General features: G+C 38.9%; 1 protein-coding gene across 1 annotated transcript; it reads left to right on the top strand.

The window, feature by feature from the left end:
• The first annotated feature begins 227 nt into the window (after positions 1 to 227).
• Positions 228 to 4394, top strand: LOC127128017 (uncharacterized). The gene is made up of 3 exons (XM_051057276.1): positions 228 to 760; positions 1630 to 2857; positions 2985 to 4394. Exons 2-3 carry the CDS (start codon positions 2496 to 2498, stop codon positions 3544 to 3546), a joined length of 924 nt encoding a protein of 307 aa, XP_050913233.1. The 5' UTR covers positions 228 to 760; positions 1630 to 2495; the 3' UTR covers positions 3547 to 4394.
• Positions 4395 to 22244: the final 17850 nt, after the last annotated feature.

The following is a 22244-nucleotide window of genomic DNA, read 5'->3' as shown; positions in this document are numbered from 1 at the left end:
AAACTACCACACGAATACCAAAGGCTATCAAAATTAACACTAAAAAAAACTACAAACCTAAATAACTTTCATTCTAAATAACTAATAGAATTAGGTCCTGGCCAACTTGGGATTTGGTGGAACTAACTTATTAACTGAGTTTGGACCCTGTTGCTAACTCATTCCTTTATAAACTTATTAAACCAGTCATTCACGAATTATTTTTTTCTTTCTACGTTCATCACTAACCAAGTTACAATCACATAACTAACTTACCAAGTTACAATCACATAACTAACTGAGTAAGTGTCCAATAACTAACTGAGTTTGTGACCAACTTAGTGAGTTTAATCTAACAAACTCCAAGCCTAACTCCAACCCTCCCTCCGATTCGAACCTGCACTCTATAAATTCACTTCTCCTCTCACTATTTTAGGGATGGAATCTCACAACCTTCAATCCTCTCAAGCTCTCCACCATCAACAATCTCCAGAATCGTCACTCTCTCTGAACTCAAACTTCAATCACAGTCCATTGAACGAAGCTTGATTCACCATCGCCGATCAGTGTTCAACTTCACTCTCTCATATCAACGCTCATCCTCATCTCCGATCAAGTCGCATCCATCGTCTACCTCACAACAACATCTCAAGTGTGTGCAGGAAAGTGTAGAAACGAGAAGAAGAAGAAAGGGGAGGAAGTATAAGATTCGAGCAGAAGCGAAGGAAGCACCAGACGTACCTGAAACTTCGTCGCCGTCGTCACCGTCAAAAAAACTCCGGTAAGAATTATGAACTTCACCGTTTATTCTTTTTTTGTCACCAGTAGGTTGATAGGAGATCGAGCGCTAATAACCCTAAGGTTTCAGACTGAATCACGGCATAGTCGTCATTTAATTTGATTATAAACCTCTAGGTTTCTTGATAGTCTTCAATCCGGTTAGAGACCTAGGCTTAAAATCATGAGTAATTAATGAGGGATTTGGAATCAGGAGGTGAAGGCGAGGCTAGTGGTGTATTTGATTCTGATTTCTGGTGACCACCGCCGCCGGAAGAGATTTCCGGCGCAGCGGTCCACGGCGAGGGAGACGGAAGCATAAATCGGAGTTATGAGAAATCTGGCATGTATGCCTTATTTTCAATTCTATGCCGGCTTCCAATCAGAAGATGCCATGTGTCAGACGTGCTGATTCATTTTTCCTGTGTGTGAGTTGTTTGGCTTCTCAGAAAATTTTACCTTGTACCCCTACAATTAATCCCATACCCCTACAAAAATTTAAAAATTCTCATTTTACCCTTAATTGGTTTTAACCAATTTACCATTTCATTTTTACCATTCAGTTGAAAATTACAAAAATTACACTTTCACACCCCTCGCACCGGAACACCTGCAAAAAGACTTCCGATATGTATTTTTTCAAACCGGAAGACTTTTGGGAAGACTTCCGGAACACAAAAAAAGCAAACCGGAACACTTAAGGAAAGAGTTCCGGTTCACATAAAAAAAAATTTCAAAAAAAATTTGCATACCGGAACTCTTTGGAGAAGTGTTCCGGTTTGCTTTTTTTGTGTACCGGAAGTCTTTCTTTAAGTCTTCCGGTACGTGTTTTTTTTTTTTTTTTTAATTTTTTTATTTTTATTTTTTTTACAGAAATGAAAAATCTTCCCAAAATATGTGTAGATACTACTGATGCGTTTATGACGACGGAAAGATTTGGTACACGAGAAGAGGTTATCAGATGGATTAAAGAGGTTGGAATCGACAATAAAGTAACTGTTATTATCAGTCGTTCAGATACTGAAACGGGGAAGAGAGGGAGAAGTAACAAAATAATATTTGGCTGTGATAAAGGTGGGAAACACAAGATTAGTGATAGTGGTACCCAAAGTGCGTCCAAGAAATGTGGATGTCCATTTAAAATCAGGTCGACTCCGGCGAAAGATGGATCTGGTTGGAAGATTGATGTAAAATGTGGGTTACATAATCATGGTTTACCTGATAGATTAGAAGGTCATTTGTTTATTGGTAGGTTGACCACAGATGAGAAGCAACATGTCGCTGATTTGGCAAAGAGACATGTAGCACCTAGAAACATTTTGCTTTCCTTGCAAGACAAGTTTCCTGAGAATGTCACTCGTATTACGCAAGTATACAAGCATAAGAGTGTGATAGAAAAAGAGATAAGAGGTCCAAGGAGTGAGATACAACATCTGTTTAAGCTTATTGAGGATGCAGGATATGTGTATTGGAGTAGAAAAAAGGATGACTCGGAAGTGGTGAGAGAGATATTTTTGGCACATCCTGATTCAGTGAAGTTGTTGAATATATTTCCGATTGTGTTAGTTATGGATAGCACCTACAAGACAAACAAATATAGACAACCTTTGTTTGAAATTGTTGGCATGACATCGACTGAGTTGACTTTTGCTGTTGGATTTGCATATATGGAGTCTGAGTAAACAGAGAATTTTTGCTGGGTATTGGAGAAATTAAAAGAGTTGTTTGTGAAGAAAGACATGTGTCCACAAGTGATTTTGACAGATAGAGATCTTGCTTTGATGAAAGCAATTGAAGTTGTGTTTCCCAACTCGATTAATTTGCTATGTAGATTTCACATTAACAAAAACGTTGGTGCCAAATGCAAACAACATGTGGTGAATGACCTGCAAAAGACGATAGACACATTATGGATGGAAGTTGTCTGGGCTAGTGATGAGGTTGAGTATGGTCAGCGGTTGCATCAACTTGAGCAAGCATGTGTTGATTATAGTGGATTTATTAATTATGTGAAAGACACATGGTTGACTCCACATAGGCATAGATTTGTTGGAGCATGGATTAATCGAGTCCTACATTTGGGTAACACAACGACTAATCGGTACGTCTTATAATTTTATATTTGATATTTTTTTTATGTTTTTTGATGTGTTATTTTTAATATCTGATATTTTTAATACTTGATATTTTCAATATCTAATGGTATTTTTTATATCTGATATTTTTAGGGTTGAATCTGCTCATTGGAAGTTAAAGCAGATGTTAGGAAACAGTATAGGTGACATGGTCAAATGTTGGGAAGCCATGAATAACAACTTGAGGTTACAACTGGGAAACATTAGAGCTTCATTTCAAAAGAGTTTTTACGAAGTTGAGAACGCGCACGTAAGTCCCTTTTATGGTTATTTGCGTGGTTCCGTATCTCGAGCTGCTTTGAGACGTATTGCTGAAGAGTTATTGAGAGTTGATTATGTTGGAACTAACAGGCAAATATGTGGTTGTACTCTTAGAACATCTTATGGGTTACCTTGTGCTTGTGAGTTAGGAAGATACAGAGTAGGTGGTATACCGATACCCATTGATGCTGTTCATGTTCATTGGAGGAAACTAACTATGGAAGTTGAGTTAGAGATAGGTGAAGATGATGGATCAGAGGTGGATATGACAGCTGCAATGGATGAGTTGTGGAGACGATTTAGGTCATTAGATGTTGTTGGGAAAAGGGCATTAAGCTGCAATGGATTAGTCCGTTTACTTACCTCACCGAACCATATATGTCGAGCAACATGATGCTCGTACTTCACCAAAAGCGATGTATCGTACGGCCCTCCTGGATATCCAGTCGGCTCAGCTGCAGCTGCAGATGAAGATGCACCCCGGTCTAACGTGCGGACTGGAATCCGGCCATCTGCACCTCTTCTTCGAACCACTGCAAAAATAATGTAAAAAAAAATAATTAAAATTAAAAAAAAAAAAAAAAAATTACGTACCGGAACACTTCAAAGAAGAGTTCCGGTACACATCATCCAAACCGGAAGACTTGAAGAAAGTGTTCCGGTATACAAGTATACAAACCGGAAGACTTTCTAGAAGACTTCCGGTTCAGTGTCCATAAAAACAACAAACCGGAACACTTTAGAGAAGTGTTCCGGTATACACTTTTCAAACCGGAAGACTTACTCTTAAGTGTTCCGGTATACAATGCAAAAACGCCAAAAAAAATTCTTCTCCGGAAGTCTTCAACGAAAATGGTAAAAAAAATTGAAACGGAAAATATACCCTATTTATATGAGGGTATTTTGGTCAAAAAAATTTAAATGTAGGGGTATGGGTACAATTGTAGGGGTATAGGGTAAAATTTTCGGCTTCTCATGGCCAAGTGCTGATGGGCCCAACAGATTGGACCCTAACCAGGATTTTGTGGCCATTACGCCTATTTCCGTTTTACACCCCCTGCCAGGGTGAATTTCCATGGGCCTTCATCATGTAGGCCCATGCGCTTGAAACTGCTTCCTGCACCATACTCCAGAGTTTGCACCTTCCGGCCTATGCTAATTTATTTTGGTATTTTCTTTTGATCATCTTGGTATTTCCATGCAATTTAATTCTTTAATTTTTTATTTTTATTTGTCGATTTCCATGAGTAGAAAACAAATAAAAAATAGTCTTCATGTAGAAACTAGATTACAATTAGAATTTATCATGATTAAGACTAATTGATTTGTTCATCTAATAAAAAAAATTCTCAAAAAAATACTTGATTTCCATATTAATTTTGGTTGGTATTGCTCCATATTTCTTTGTGGTTCTAATTCTGTTAATATGATATGTTTAGAATTTCATTTGATTTTTCCATGTTTATTTTCATATACACGATTAATCTCATTATGACTCGGTTACGTTTTGTTTGTGGTTCATGGATAAATTGAAAATTCTATTTCAATTTAATTTGGCACATGTTCGTTCACCATGATCACTATACCATACCATTTCATTATACCATCTCATTAGGATTTTTAATTCCATTTTATTAATGCATATTAACCACTTGTTATTTTTTTGTGGTGACATGTGAATGAGAGATCCAAACATTCTCCAAGTTATTCCTTTTATTTTTATTTTCTAATTTGTAAAGTGTAGTTTTCTTTTCATGCCTTTGCATTGTATAGTGTGGATCCATCCCCCCATTGTGGGTCAAATGTTCCCCCTCCCCCTAATCATGTAATAGCTTAGCTTTATCGCTTTCTAGTTAGTTTACCATGCATGTTAATAATCAAAGATAAAATACAAAATGATAAACAAAGCATTTCAAAAGAAACAAAAGGTACTTGATTCAATGCCAAGTTGTTTTCCGAATAAAACTCTCACCATTGCAACGTGAATGCTTGATCCAACGTCAAGCACTCTCCATCCACTCCAAGATCCATCATTCACATCTCTTCTCCATTCTCTTCTCAACTTCATTCTATCTCTCACCTCCATCCTTCACTCACTAGTATCATAATAAATTCAAAATGCTTGATTCAACGTCAAGTTCATTTTTCAAAACATTTTCATAACAAATTGGAATGCAAAATTGGTGTACGTGTTTGTACACAACATTCAAGTAATTGGGTTGTCGGTCGTACCTAGCCTGAAGACCCGACACTTTACTTTCCCCCCTTAACACATCTAATGATTCAAACAAGTTAGATCTAGGTTCTATGAGGATGAAAAAGAATAGTTAGGACTTCATTGTTCTCTCAATTCCCAAGTACTTCGATCGTTGACCGTACTTAGTCAAGGGTTGAATACTTGTCGTCCTCTAAGTTCCAACGATTAGACTTGCCAAACTCCTTTCAGAATCATATCTCTTTTTTGGACGAAAAATAGTGGTTAGGACAACCTTGTCCTCTCAACTCCCAAGCTATTGGACCGTTGACTGTATCTAGCCAAGGGTCTAATGCTTGTCTCCATGCAGAAAATTGACCCCAACAAATCAAATCATCTTTTGCCTTAGTGCACTCTATTCAAAACCTTTTGAAAAGGACATGTTACTTCCGTTCTACAGTGAGCGAAGCTTAAGCCTCCATGTGTGAGCAAGTAATGTTTAACCTGCTCTTTGTAGGCGTGAGCCTTCTATTCGATCGTTACAACCTTCTTTGAATGACGACCTTGCTGTTATTTGCCATGCTTTAGCTTGTCGCTGGCTTGACTTAACGGCGATGGCCCCGCATCCAAAATTATAACCACTAAACCCCATCCCCTCAAGAATGCTAACAAAGCCACAAGTAGCGTTCATCATAGCAGCATTAACCTACAAGCATCAAGTGAATCACACGTTACGGAAGTGCATACGACGACAATGAGCAATCTAACTCGAGTTGCAGCATCAATGATGATTCCATTTCCCTGTAGTAATAACAGTTCATATCAGAAGGCAACAAAATTGAACCAAACTGCGATCAAACTACCACACGAATACCAAAGGCTATCAAAATTAACACTAAAAAAAACTACAAACCTAAATAACTTTCATTCTAAATAACTAATAGAATTAGGTCCTGGCCAACTTGGGATTTGGTGGAACTAACTTATTAACTGAGTTTGGACCCTGTTGCTAACTCATTCCTTTATAAACTTATTAAACCAGTCATTCACGAATTATTTTTTTCTTTCTACATTCATCACTAACCAAGTTACAATCACATAACTAACTGAGTAAGTGTCCAATAACTAACTGAGTTTGTGACCAACTTAGTGAGTTTAATCTAACAAACTCCAAGCCTAACTCCAACCCTCCCTCCGATTCGAACCTGCACTCTATAAATTCACTTCTCCTCTCACTATTTTAGGGATGGAATCTCACAACCTTCAATCTTCTCAAGCTCTCCACCATCAACAATCTCCAGAATCGTCACTCTCTTTGAACTCAAACTTCAATCACAATCCATTGAACGAAGCTTGATTCACCATCTTCGATCAGTGTTCACCTTCACTCTCTCATCTCAACGCTCATCCTCATCTCCGATCAAGTCGCATCCATCGTCTACCTCACAACAACCTCTCAAGTGTGTGCAGGAAAGTGTAGAAACGAGAAGAAGAAAGTGGAGGAAGTATAAGATTCAAGCAGAAGCGAAGGAAACACCAGACGTACCTGAAACTACGTTGCCGTCGTCACCGTCAAAAAAACTTCGGTAAGAATTATGAACTTCACCGTTTATTCTTTTTTTGTCACCAGTAGGTTGATAGGAGATCGAGCGCTAATAACCCTGAGGTTTCAGACTGAATCACGGCATAGTCGTCATTTAATTTGATTATAAACCTCTAGGTTTCATGATAGTCTTCAATCCGGTTAGAGACCTAGGCTTAAAATCATGAGTAATTAATGAGGGATTTGGAATCAGGAGGTGAAGGCGAGGCTAGTGGTGTATTTGATTCTGATTTCTGGTGACCACCGCCGCCGGAAGAGATTTCCGGCGCAGCGGTCCACGGCGAGGGCGACGGAAGCATAAATCGAAGTTATGAGAAATCTGGCATGTATGCCTTATTTTCAATTCTATGCCGGCATCCAATCAGGAGATGCCATGTGTCAGACGTGCTGATTCATTTTTCCTGTGTGTGAGTTGTTTGGCTTCTCATGGCCAAGTGCTGATGGGCCCAACAGATTGGACCCTAACCAGGATTTTGTGGCCATTACGCCTATTTTCGTTTTACACCCCCTGCCAGGGTGAATTTCCATGGGCCTTCATCATGTAGGCCCATGCGCTTGAAACTACTTCCTGCACCATACTCCAGAGTTTGCACCTTCCGGCCCATGCTAATTTATTTTGGTATTTTCTTTTGATCATCTTGGTATTTCCATGCAATTTAATTCTTTAATTTTTTATTTTTATTTGTCGATTTCCATGAGTAGAAAACAAATAAAAAATAGTCTTCATGTAGAAACTAGATTACAATTAGAATTTATCATTATTAAAACTAATTGATTTGTTCCTCTAATAAAAAAAATACTTAATTTCCATATTAATTTTGGTTGGTGTTGATCCATATTTCTTTGTGGTTCTAATTCTGTTAATATGATATGTTTAGAATTTCATTTGATTTTTCCATGTTTATTTTCATATACACGATTAATCTCATTATGACTCGGTTACGTTTTGTTTGTGGTTCATGGATAAATTGAAAATTCTATTTCAATTTAATTTGGCACATGTTCGTTCACCATGATCACTATACCATATCATTTCATTATACCATCTCATTAGCATTTTTAATTCCATTTTATTAATGCATACTAACCACTTGTTATTTTTTTATGGTGACATGTGAATGAGAGATCCAAACATTCTCCAAGTTATTCCTTTTATTTTTATTTTATAATTTGTAAAGTGTAATTTTCTTTTCATGCCTTTGCATTGTATAGTGTGGATCCATCCCCCCATTGTGGGTCAAATGTTCCCCCTCCCCCTAATCATGTAATAGCTTAGCTTTATCGCTTTCTAGTTAGTTTATCATGCATGTTAATAATCAAAGATAAAATACAAAATGATAAACAAAGCATTTCAAAAGAAACAAAAGGTACTTGATTAAATGCCAAGTTGTTTTCCGAATAAAACTCTCACCATTGCAACGTGAATGCTTGATCCAACGTCTAGCACTCTCCATCCACTCCAAGATCCATCATTCACATCTCTTCTCCATTCTCTTCTCAACTTCATTCTATCTCTCACCTCCATCCTTCACTCACTAGTTTCATAATAAATTCAAAACGCTTGATTCAACGTCAAGTTCATTTTTCAAAACATTTTCGTAACAAATTGGAATGCAAAATTGGTGTACGTGTTTGTACACAACATTCAAGTAATTGGGTTGTCGGTCGTACCTAGCCTGAAGACCCGACACTTGACGTTCCCCCCTTAACACATCTAATGAATCAAACAAGTTAGATCTAGGTTCTATGAGGATGAAAAAGAATAGTTAGGACTTCATTGTTCTCTCAATTCCCAAGTACTTCGATCGTTGACCGTACTTAGTCAAGGGCCGAATACTTGTCGCCCTCTAAGTTCCAACGATTAGACTTGCCAAACTCCTTTCAGAATCAAATCTCTTTTTTGGACGAAAAATAGTGGTTAGGACAACCTTGTCCTCTCAACTCCCAAGCTATTGGACCGTTGACTGTATCTAGCCAAGGGTCTAATGCTTGTCTCCATGCATAAAATCGACCCCAACAAATCAAATCATCTTTTGCCTTAGTGCACTCTATTCAAAACCTTTTGAAAAGGACATGTTACTTCCGTTCTACAGTGAGCGAAGCTTAAGCCTCCATGTGTGAGCAAGTAATGTTTAACCTGCTCTTTGTAGGCGTGAGCCTTCTATTCGATCGTTACAACCTTCTTTGAATGACGACCTTGCTGTTATTTGCCATGCTTTAGCTTGTCGCTGGCTTGACTTAACGGCGATGGCCCCGCATCCAAAATTACAACCACTAAACCCCATCCCCTCAAGAACACTAACAAAGCCACAAGTAGCGTTCATCATAGCAGCATTAACCTGCAAGCATCAAGTGAATCACACGTTACGGAAGTGCATACGACGACAATGAGCAATCTAACTCGAGTTGCAACATCAACGATGATTCCATTTCCCTGTAGTAATAACAGTTCATATCAGAAGGCAACAAAATTGAACCAAACTGCGATCAAACTACCACACGAATACCAAAGGCTATCAAAATTAACACTAAAAAAAAAACTACAAACCTAAATAACTTTCATTCTAAATAACTAATAGAATTAGGTCCTGGCCAACTTGGGATTTGGTGGAACTAACTTATTAACTGAGTTTGGACCCTGTTGCTAACTCATTCCTTTATAAACTTATTAAACCAGTCATTCACGAATTATTTTTTTCTTTCTACATTCATCACTAACCAAGTTACAATCATATAACTAACTGAGTAAGTGTCCAATAACTAACTGAGTTTGTGACCAACTTAGTGAGTTTAATCTAACAAACTCCAAGCCTAACTCTAACCCTCCCTCCGATTCGAACCTGCACTCTATAAATTCACTTCTCCTCTCACTATTTTAGGGATGGAATCTCACAACCTTCAATCCTCTCAAGCTCTCCACCATCAACAATCTCCAGAATCGTCACTCTCTCTGAACTCAAACTTCAATCACAATCCACTGAACGAAGCTTGATTCACCATCGTCGATCAGTGTTCACCTTCACTCTCTCATCTCAACGCTCATCCTCATCTCCGATCAATTCGCATCCATCTACTACCTCACAACAACCTCTCAAGTGTGTCCAGGAAAGTGTAGAAACGAGAAGAAGAAAGGGGAGGAAGTATAAGATTCAAGCAGAAGCGAAGGAAGCACCAGACGTACCTGAAACTTCGTCGCCGTCAAAAAAACTCCGGTAAGAATTATGAACTTCACCGTTTATACTTTTTTTTGTCATCAGTAGGTTGATAGGAGATCGGGCACCAATAACCCTAAGGTTTCAGACTGAATCACGGCATAGTCGTCATTTAATTTGATTATGAACCTCTAGGTTTCTTGACAGTCTTCAATCCGGTTAGAGACCTAGGCTTAAAATCATGAGTAATTAATGAGGGATTTGGAATCAGGAGGTGGAGGTGAGGCTAGTGGTGTATTTGATTCTGATTTCTGGTGACCACCGCCGCCGGAAGAGATTTCCGGCGCAGCGGTCCACGGCGAGGGCGACGGAAGCATAAATCGGAGTTATGAGAAATCTGGCATGTATGCCTTATTTTCAATTCTATGTCGGCATCCAATCAAGAGATGCCATGTGTCAGACGTGCTGATTCATTTTTCCTGTGTGTGAGTTGTTTGGCTTCTCATGGCCAAGTGCTGATGGGCCCAACAGATTGGACCCTAACCAGGATTTTGTGGCCATTACGCCTATTTTCGTTTTACACCCCCTGCCAGGGTGAATTTCCATGGGCCTTCATCATGTAGGCCCATGCGCTTGAAACTACTTCCTGCACCATACTCCAGAGTTTGCACCTTCTGGCCCATGCTAATTTATTTTGGTATTTTCTTTTGATCATCTTGGTATTTCCATGCAATTTAATTCTTTAATATTTTAATTTTATTTGTCGATTTCCATGAGTAGAAAACAAATAAAAAATAGTCTTCATGTAGAAACTAGACTAGAATTAGAATTTATCATTATTAAGACTAATTGATTTGTTCCTCTAATAAAAAAAATCCCAAAAAAATACTTGATTTCCATATTAATTTTGGTTGGTGTTTATCCATATTTCTTTGTGGTTCTAATTCTGTTAATATGATATGTTTAGAATTTCATTTGATTTTTCCATGTTTATTTTCATATACACGATTAATCTCATTATGACTCGGTTACGTTTTGTTTGTGGTTCATGGATAAATTGAAAATTCTATTTCAATTTAATTTGGCACATGTTCGTTCACCATGATCACTATACCATATCATTTCATTATACCATCTCATTAGCATTTTTAATTCCATTTTATTAATGCATACTAACCACTTGTTATTTTTTTATGGTGACATGTGAATGAGAGATCCAAACATTCTCCAAGTTATTCCTTTTATTTTTATTTTATAATTTGTAAAGTGTAGTTTTCTTTTCATGTCTTTGCATTGTATAGTGTGGATCCATCCCCCCATTGTGGGTCAAATGTTCCCCCTCCCCCTAATCATGTAATAGCTTAGCTTTATCGCTTTCTAGTTAGTTTACCATGCATGTTAATAATCAAAGATAAAATACAAAACGATAAACAAAGCATTTCAAAAGAAACAAAAGGTACTTGATTCAACGCCAAGTTGTTTTCCGAATAAAACTCTCACCATTGCAACGTGAATGCTTGATCCAACGTCAAGAACTCTCCATCCACTCCAAGATCCATCATTCACATCTCTTCTCCATTCTCTTCTCAACTTCATTCTATCTCTCACGTCCATCCTTCACTCACTATTTTCATAATGAATTCCAAACGCTTGATTCAACGTCAAGTTCATTTTTCAAAACATTTTCATAACAAATTGGAATGAAAATTTGGTGTATGTGTTTGTACACAACATTCAAGTAATTGGGTTGTCGGTCGTACCTAGCCTGAGGACCCGACACTTGACTTTCCCCCCTTAACACATCTAATGATTCAAACAAGTTAGATCTAGGTTATATGAGGATGAAAAAGAATAGTTAGGACTTCATTGTTCTCTCAATTCCCAAGTACTTCGATCGTTGACCGTACTTAGTCAAGGGTCGAATACTTGTCGCCCTCTAAGTTCCAACGATTAGACTTGCCAAACTCCTTTCAGAATCAAATCTCTTTTTTGGACGAAAAATAGTGGTTAGGACAACCTTGTCCTCTCAACTCCCAAGCTATTGGACCGTTGACTGTATCTAGCCAAGGGTCTAATGCTTGTCTCCATGCATAAAATCGACCCCAACAAATCAAATCATCTTTTGCCTTAGTGCACTCTATTCAAAACCTTTTGAAAAGGACGTGTTACTTCCGTTCTACAGTGAGCGAAGCTTAAGCCTCCATGTGTGATCAAGTAATGTTTAACTGCTAGAGTGTGAACCAAGCGTATTCCCTTTACCGCAAACAAGAAAATACTTTCTGCTCCCATGATAGAGTATACAAGCAAGTGAACAGTAGCACGCGAATGTCAATACTGTTTGTAGGTGTTTAATTGGCTGCATTATATGGTAAAACACTAGCTGGTTACAAATGTCTTGACTGATGTCATGACATAGTATGTATGTGTGACTACATTGTAGGTTAGAATATCTAACTGTACTCTGATGTCTTGACTGATGTCATGACACACTTGAGTAGTTACTGTAGGATTAGCTAACACAGGATTTATTGAATGTCAAACTGGATGCTGACATTCATACCTGTCAACAGATACTAAGAAATAGAACAGCTGGTGTTCTGTTAGAACTTAGTATTTATTTCCAGTCTGGTTATCAAGGAAAGACCAGACCTGGCATAAGGCCTACTGACTGAATGTCAAATTGGATGTTATGACATTCATCATTGACAGCAGCTACTGAACATTAGACAGAGTGGTGTTCTGCTATACTTCAGCATGTAACTTAGTTTGTTCTTCAAGAGAATAACAGAACTAACTTAAGGCCAAATGTGTAAATGTTAAGTTGGACACTTTAACATTTATTAATGTAAGCTGTTACTGTAGTATGGTCATTTTGATCATGTACAGGTCAGCAAAATTGTACAGTCTGTTTTCTGGAAAAACAGACTCAGCATATGGACCTTGATGTCAAGCTGAATGTCGTGACATTCATTCCTGACAGCTTATGCTATATTGTAGGTTGTTCAGTTTTCTGTTTCAGCTTTTCTTGGGCTATTCTTCAGGAAGTCAACAGCTTAGAGAAAAACCAGGAAACCAACAAACAAGTTACATTTAATGAACCTAACAAATAGCCTATTTGTTAGTAACCTAAATGTTGAATTTATGGGAACTCGTGTGACCTTAAATTCAGGAGAATACAGGTGCAAAAGCCCAGGTACTGCAATATAAAAAGGAAGGCGTTCCTTCATTCAGTTTCGGGGATTTTGAGGCGTGAAGATTAAGTGTGTCCATCATACTTCACTGCTGTATTTTTGTGAGTCTTGTATTAGACGTAACTTGTAAGCCAAGCCATTATCAAGTAGATGATTGTTGTGGCATAGGGTGTTCATTGAGTTGTAAGTGTTGTGTTGCTCAAAGCTTTTAAGCGTGAGTGCTGTGTATCTTGATTAAAGCTGTGAAGCACAATCAAGAGTTGTTTGAAGTGTGACTTCAACTTGTCTTTAATATTGTTTAAAGATAGTAATCACTGAGGTGATTGAGGGGGAGGGAGTAGGAACTCTGATCTTAGTGTAAGATTGAAATTGCATTGGGTAGGGATTAAGTGATAAGTTGTAAACGGGTGAGTTTAGCTTTGAATTGATACTACTAATAGTGGATTTCCTCCCTGGCTTGGTAGCCCCCAGATGTAGGTCATGTTGGACTGAACTGGGTAAACAATTACTTGTGTTATTTACTGCACTTACTTTTAAGTTCTGCATAATTCCTATCTGTGCAGAATTAGATGTCATAACAACCCGTGTGACATCCAAAGTCTGATAACTAGAATTTCAATTGGCGTCAGAGCAGGCACCCTGCCTGTGAATTTCTGGGTGAGATCTAGGGAAGTTACTTTCTAGTACCATGGACAAGGATATAGGACACTCAAACAGACCACCCATGTTGGATGGCTCTAATTATGATGACTGGAAGCCTCGTATGATAGCCTTCTTAAGGTCTCTAGACAGCAAAGTCTGGAGAGCTGTCAACAAAGGATGGGAACATCCAATGAGGACAGGTGAAGATGGAGTCAGTGTGCAGATTCTTGAAGAAGAGTGGGACAAGGAGCAAGAGGCATTAGCTCTTGGAAATTCCAAGGCCTTGAATGCATTGTTCAATGGAATCAGTAAGAACATCTTCAGGCTGGTACACCACTGTGAACTAGCTAAGGAAGTTTGGGATACCCTCAAGGTAACTCATGAAGGTACCTCCAAGGTGAAGATGTCCAAACTTCAGATGCTGACCACCAAGTTTGAAAATCTGAGGATGAAAGAGGATGAGACTATTCATGACTTTCACATGAATATTCTTGAAATTGCAAACACCTCTGGTGGACTAGGTGAGAAAATGGCTGAAGAGAAACTTGTAAGAAAGATTCTCAGGTCCTTGCCTAGAAGGTTTGCTATGAAGGTCACAACCATAGAGGAGGCACAGAACATCTGCAATATGAAGGTGGATGAGCTTATTGGTTCTCTCCAAACCTTTGAAATGGGCTTGTGTGAGAATGCTGAAAAGAAGAACAAAAGCATAGCTTTTGTATCTAATGTTGAAGAGGAGTCAGAAGCAGGATATACTGAAGGTGATGAAAGTATATCAGAAGCCTTAGCCATGCTTGGGAGACAATTCAACAAGTTCGTGAAGAAGATTGATCAAAGAGGGAGACCTAATGTCAAGAACATCCCGTTTGACATCAGGAAAAGATCAACTTCTGAAGAAAAGTTCAACCAAGGCAAGGGAATCCAGTGTCATGGTTGTGAAGGGTATGGACACGTCAGAGCTGAATGTCCTACTTATCTCAAGATGAAACAGAAGGGGCTAACTATCACATGGTCTGAAGGAGATTCTGAAAGTGAATCTGAAGGAGAATCTACCAAACATGTCATTGCACTAACCAGTGTTTGTGCCTCTGATGATGACTCAAGTGCAGATGAACTGACCTTTGATGAACTTGCTGCAGCCTATAAGAAGTTGTGTACCACCAGTGCAGAAGTGCGTGCACAAGGAGAAAAGCAGAAGAACCTCATCAAGGAACTAGAAGATGAGAGACAGAAGCAATTGTCTGTCATAGAGGGTCTAAATGGTGAGATAGCCCTGCTGACCTCCAAGCTGAATCAGATGACCAAATCCATCAGAATGATGAATAAGGGAACTGACATCTTGGAAGAGATACTAAAGGTGGGACAGCAGTCTGGAACCAAATCTGGCCTAGGATTTGGGAAAAGATTCTCAGCTGAACACAAACGCCCAAAGGCAAAAGTTCAGAGGTTCAAGCGGAAGTCAAAGCCAATGTCTCAACATCGAGGAACTAGGATGAATGATCATCAGAAGAGGAAATACCAGGAGTGGAGGTGTCACCACTGTGGTAGGCTTGGTCATATAAAAGCCTTCTGCTACTGGATTCATGGTTTCCCTAACCAAGCCACGCATGTCAGGCCTAAGCATAAACCATATAAGCGCTATGTTCCCATCAAGAAGCAACAATGGTATGCTAGGATATCACACACTGCTCTAAGGGCTTCTACCAGAGAAGACTGGTACTTTGACAGTGGATGCTCAAGACATATGACTGGTATGGAAAATCTACTGGTGGATATTCAACCTCACACTACCAGCTATGTGACCTTTGGTGATGGTGCCAAAGGTAAAATAAAAGGTGTGGGTAAGCTGGACTGCTCTGGAGTTCCAAAACTGAATAATGTGCTGTTAGTAAGAGGACTAACTACAAACCTCATCAGCATAAGTCAGCTGTGTGATCAAGGGTTTCATGTTAAGTTTACTAAGGAGCTTTGCATTGTGGCTAATGGTGACAATCAGGAAGTTATGAGAGGAACCAGGTCCAAAGATAACTGTTATCTGTGGGAACCTAAAGTCTCTAACTTTTCTACAATATGCTCCTCAACCAAGGAAGAACAGGAGGTGAAGATGTGGCATAGACGTCTTGGACATCTCCACTTAAGGGGGATGAAGAAGATTATATCCAAGGAAGCAGTCAGAGGGATCCCAAAGCTGCTTATTGATGAAGGAAGAGTCTGTGGTGAATGCCAGGTGGGCAAGCAAACCAAGATGTCACATCCGAAGCTGGGACATCCTACAACTTCCAGAGTTCTGGAACTGGTGCATATGGACTTAATGGGACCTATGCAGGTTGAAAGTCTTGGTGGGAAGAGATATGCCTACGTGGTGGTTGATGACCATTCCAGATACACGTGGATAAGCTTCATCAGAGAGAAGTCAGATACATTTGATGTCTTCAAAGACCTGTGCATCAGACTTCAAAGGGAAAAGGACAGTTGTGTGGTCCGAATTAGGAGTGATCATGGTACGGAGTTCAAGAATTCCAAGTTTGATGAGTTTTGCTCGTCTGAAGGAACAAGTCATGAGTTCTCCTCCTCTATAACTCCCCAGCAGAATGGGATAGTTGAAAGAAAAAATAGAACTATTCAAGAATCTGCCAGAGCAATGATTCATGCAAAGAAGCTCCCCATGCGCTTTTGGGCTGAAGCAATGAATACCGCGTGCTATGTTCACAACAGAGTCACCTTGAGAAAAGGAACCTCCTCCACTCTGTATGAAATATGGAAAGGCAGAAAACCTACTGTGAAGTACTTTCATATCTTTGGAAGTAAATGTTACATTCTCACAGATCGTGAACAGAGAAGGAAGCTAGATCCGAAAAGTGATGAGGGTATATTTCTGGGATACTCCACTAACAGCAGAGCCTACAGAGTGTTCAACTACAGGACCAATGTCCTGATGGAATCCATAAATGTTATTGTGGACGATAAAGAGGAAGGAACCGATGTCATGGAGGATGTTGAAACATTCCTTGACAGTTCAACTGACATTCCAGTCAAGTCTGAAGAAGTAGAGGAACCTCCTCCTGACTGTGAAGTAGATGCAACCACCAAAGTGCCATCTATCAGAATTCAGAAAGACCACCCTAAGGATCTTATCATAGGGGATCCCAATAGTGGTGTGACTACCAGGTCACGGGGAATAAGCTCAAATTCCTGCTTTGTATCCAAGGTTGAACCAAAAAATGTGAAAGAAGCCCTGATTGACGAATACTGGATCATTGCCATGCAAGAGGAACTGGAGCAGTTCAAAAGGAATGAAGTATGGGAGCTAGTTCCAAGACCTGAAGGGACCAACATCATTGGTACCAAGTGGATCTACAAAAACAAATCTGATGAGAAAGGAGTAATTACTAGGAATAAGGCAAGACTAGTGGCTCAAGGATACACTCAAGTTGAAGGGGTAGATTTTGATGAGACATTTGCTCCTGTGGCTAGGCTTGAGTCCATCAGATTGCTGTTAGGGGTAGCATGCATCCTGAAGTTTAAACTATTCCAAATGGATGTGAAGAGTGCATTCTTGAATGGCTACTTGAATGAAGAAGTCTTTGTGGAACAACCTAAAGGGTTCTGTGATCCTAACCAACCTAAGCATGTATACAAGTTGAGGAAAGCCTTGTATGGGTTGAAACAAGCACCTAGAGCATGGTATGAAAGGTTGACCGAATTTATGACCTCAAATGGATACAGAAAAGGTGGAATAGATAAAACCTTGTTTGTGAAGGATGAAGACGGCAAAATCATGATTGCTCAAATCTATGTGGATGATATAGTCTTTGGTGGAATGTCAGAACAAATGGTTCAACAATTTGTTCACCAGATGCAATCTGAGTTTGAAATGAGTCTAGTTGGAGAACTGACCTATTTCCTTGGAATGCAAGTAAAACAAATGGAGGACTCTATGTTTCTCTCCCAAAGCAAGTATGCTAAGAACATAGTTAAGAAGTTTGGTATGGATAATGCTAGGCACAAGAGGATTCCTGCGCCTACTCATCTGAAGTTAACCAAAGATGATGGAGGGCCTGGTGTTGATCAATGCTTGTATAGAAGCATGATAGGAAGCCTACTTTACCTAACTGCAAGTAGACCTGACATTTCTTATGCAGTTGGAGTATGTGCTAGATACCAAGCAGAGCCTAAGGTGAGCCACTTGAATCAAGTCAAAAGGATTCTCAAGTACATCAATGGGACTTGTGACTATGGGATGCTGTATTCACATGGGTCTGAACCTGTCCTATCTGGGTACTGTGATGCTGACTGGGCTGGGAGTGCTGATGACAGAAAAAGCACATCAGGTGGATGTTTCTTCTTAGGAGACAATCTCATATCTTGGTTCAGCAAGAAGCAGAATTGTGTTTCTCTGTCCACTGCAGAGGCTGAATACATAGTTGCTGGAAGTAGTTGTTCCCAACTGGTTTGGATGAAACAGATGCTCACTGAGTACAATGTCACTCAAAATGTCATGACATTGTTCTGTGATAATCTCAGTGCCATCAATATCTCCAAGAATCCCATCCAACACAGCAGGACCAAACATATTGACATTAGGCACCACTTCATCAGAGATCTGGTGGAAGACAAGGTGATCACTTTGGTACATGTAGCCACGGACCTTCAACTGGCTGACATATTTACAAAGGCTTTGGATGCTACTCAGTTTGAAAACTTAAGGAGCAAACTGGGAATATGTCTCTCTGAGACCTTATAGCAACCACTGATGTTTGGGATGAATTGTTTAATATCTCTGCCTATTAAACAATTGGTACTATGCTCTGATTGGTCAACAGATCATAGCTATGCTACTTGCAACAAGTGTGGCTACAAGAGGGTAAGGAGACACCCTACCGTGAGAAGGCCAATGTACCTGCAGGAGTTCAAGGATGCAGTTCATGCAGGAGTGGTTGTGGATGTCAGAAACAAAGTCATGGCATCTGATATGGTTGTACCTACAGTAAAGCAAAAGTGGGTGATTACTTGATCAAAGTTGTGAAGCAAGATCAAGTGGGTACTAACTTGGTTGAAACTGTGAAGTAAAACCAAGTCTGTAAGTCTGTCATTTTTTTCTATTTATGTTGTTGACTTTGGCAACATTTTTGACAAAAAGGGGGAGTAACAGGTGATACCCCACAGTTAACAGATTGGTCTGACAGATTCGAAGATCCTCCCCTGCAGCTGCTGTGTGTTGAAGTTTAGATTTAACTTCTGTATGTGTGTGCTGCTGTGTGAAGTTTTTATTTAACTTCCATGTGTGTGAGTGTGCTGCCACTCTGAGTGTATTAGCTAGTATTATTTCCTGCTAGGTGTGTGATTCCGCTGCTATGAACTCTGTTATGGGGATCAAAGTGTTTTAGCCAAAAATTTGCCAAAGGGGGAGTTTGTAGGTGTTTAATTGGCTGCATTATATGGTAAAACACTAGCTGGTTACAAATGTCTTGACTGATGTCATGACATAGTATGTATGTGTGACTACATTGTAGGTTAGAATATCTAACTGTACTCTGATGTCTTGACTGATGTCATGACACACTTGAGTAGTTACTGCAGGATTAGCTAACACAGGATTTATTGAATGTCAAACTGGATGCTGTGACATTCATACCTGTCAACAGATACTAAGAAATAGAACAGCTGGTGTTCTGTTAGAACTTAGTATTTATTTCCAGTCTGGTTATCAAGGAAAGACCAGACCTGGCATAAGGCCTACTGACTGAATGTCAAATTGGATGTTATGACATTCATCATTGACAGCAGCTACTGAACATTAGACAGAGTGGTGTTCTGCTATACTTCAGCATGTAACTTAGTTTGTTCTTCAAGAGAATAACAGAACTAACTTAAGGCCAAATGTGTAAATGTTAAGTTGGACACTTTAACATTTATTAATGTAAGTTGTTACTGTAGTATGGTCATTTTGATCATGTACAGGTCAGCAAAATTGTACAGTCTGTTTTCTGGAAAAACAGACTCAGCATATGGACCTTGATGTCAAGCTGAATGTCGTGACATTCATTCCTGACAGCATATGCTATATTGTAGGTTGTTCAGTTTTCTGTTTCAGCTTTTCTTGGGCTATTCTTCAGGAAGTCAACAGCTTAGAGAAAAACCAGGAAACCAACAAACAAGTTACATTTAATGAACCTAACAAATAGCCTATTTGTTAGTAACCTAAATGTTGAATTTATGGGAACTCGTGTGACCTTAAATTCAGGAGAATACAGGTGGAAAAGCCCAGGTACTGCAATATAAAAAGGAAGGCGTTCCTTCATTCAGTTTCGGGGATTTTGAGGCGTGAAGATTAAGTGTGTCCATCATACTTCACTGCTGTATTTTTGTGAGTCTTGTATTAGACGTAACTTGTAAGCCAAGCCATTATCAAGTAGATGATAGTTGTGGCATAGGGTGTTCATTGAGTTGTAAGTGTTGTGTCGCTCAAAGCTTTTAAGCGTGAGTGCTGTGTATCTTGATTAAAGCTTTGAAGCACAATCAAGAGTTGTTTGAAGTGTGACTTCAACTTGTCTTTAATATTGTTTAAAGATAGTAATCACTGAGGTGATTGAGGGGGAGTGAGTAGGAACTCTGATCTTAGTGTAAGATTGAAATTGCATTGGGTAGGGATTAAGTGATAAGTTGTAAACGGGTGAGTTTAGCTTTGAATTGATACTACTAATAATGGATTTCCTCCCTGGCTTGGTAGCCCCCAGATGTAGGTCATGTTGGACTGAACTGGGTAAACAATTACTTGTGTTATTTACTGCACTTACTTTTAAGTTCTGCATAATTCCCGTCTGTGCAGAGTTGGATGTCATGACAACCCGTGTGACATCCAAAGTCTGATAACTAGAATTTCACTGTTTAGTAAAAACAACCAATCAAATACTCCATTTTTGAGCCGAACTACGAAGCTCTGATTTCCCTATTGCACGTATGGGGATACTGTAGCGGGGTATTCGTTACCTTTAGGCTTATTGACTAAACCAAAAGTAAACATACAATTCGAGTCGCCACCGCACTTTTATTTATCCAAAGGAAAGGTTAAAAAGCGAACAAAAACCAAGTAAGAAGTTTTATCAAATCAAAAACTAATAAAAATGTCAGAGATCTAGGTAAGGGGGTTGGTTATAAAATGGGAAGGTTTTACGCACCCAAAACATCCTTAGTACTCTAAGGGAACCTCTTTTTGCAAATGTGTTGTAGGTTGGTATTTGTGAAAATATATGCAAAAGATTGGAGAGATGAGAAGAGAATAGATTATATTTACAATTTTGTTGTTTGAATGGATGAACCCATTGCCTACGTACCGTCACAAAGGTAGGATCAAAACCTCGTAGTTCGGGGTAAAAATCACAAAGATTGGTGAATTGATTTTGATCAAAAGCTTTAGGCCTTTTGTTATAAAAGGGAGAAAACTCAACCTAAATCAAGAATCCACCATGTGAGGAGAGCTTCAACATACTAGTGAGGGGTTAACCCTATAATAAGTATAGAAGACTTATAGTCCAATCACTAAGGATGAGGTGAGGTTTACATCAACCACTATGATAACTCAAACCTATGACTGATGTTTATAAAAAGGTTTTAACAAATGTGGCCATTGGAACCACAAAAACAACTTGAAGTGACTTGTATTTACAAGTTATCCTTATTTACAAAATGAAGTCAAGGTTGAATTAAGGTTCATTCACAATATGTATTAATGAAAAGATTTTGAAAAGTCAAAGGCATAAGGCCTAAGTTTCTAATTTGGAACAAAGTCAAAGTTTGCACAAAAAGAGTTTGGCTTGGGTTAGAGTGGAAAGAAGAAGAGAATGGCTAATCCTAAAGCATACAAAGATAAGAGAGAAGATAAAACCCTTGGAGTTCCTTTTCTTGAAATCATAGAGATGATTCAAGATGCTCCTTTACTTTGGGTTTAGCACACAACTCAAGCAATCAAACAATTATAGATTAAAGCTCCTAGGATCTCCATTTGGCTTGTCTCTCTTAACTTGGCTACTCATGACAATGGTCCTCCTTACTATCTCAAGATGGAATCCCTATTACACAATAGCAAACATCAAAAAGTTCACAACACAATAAGAGGAATAGACAAAGAATAAGTTTTGGGAAGAAAGTCCTTTGAAGTCAACTTTTAGATTTAGCATTCTAAAGGCATAAGGCCTAGTTGCTCTTCAACCAATTTAGCATTCTAAAGGCATGAGGCCTAGTTGCTCTTGAACTCCTTTAATCATAGGTAAGTCCTAATTCTAAGTCATTTTTCCTTTTTGCATTGGGTTC

This window comes from Lathyrus oleraceus, chromosome 3 (assembly GCF_024323335.1).
Source record: "Lathyrus oleraceus cultivar Zhongwan6 chromosome 3, CAAS_Psat_ZW6_1.0, whole genome shotgun sequence".
NCBI lineage: Eukaryota > Viridiplantae > Streptophyta > Magnoliopsida > Fabales > Fabaceae > Lathyrus > Lathyrus oleraceus.
Note: the sequence above shows the minus strand (reverse complement) of the source record. Positions and strands in the feature narration are given on the sequence as shown.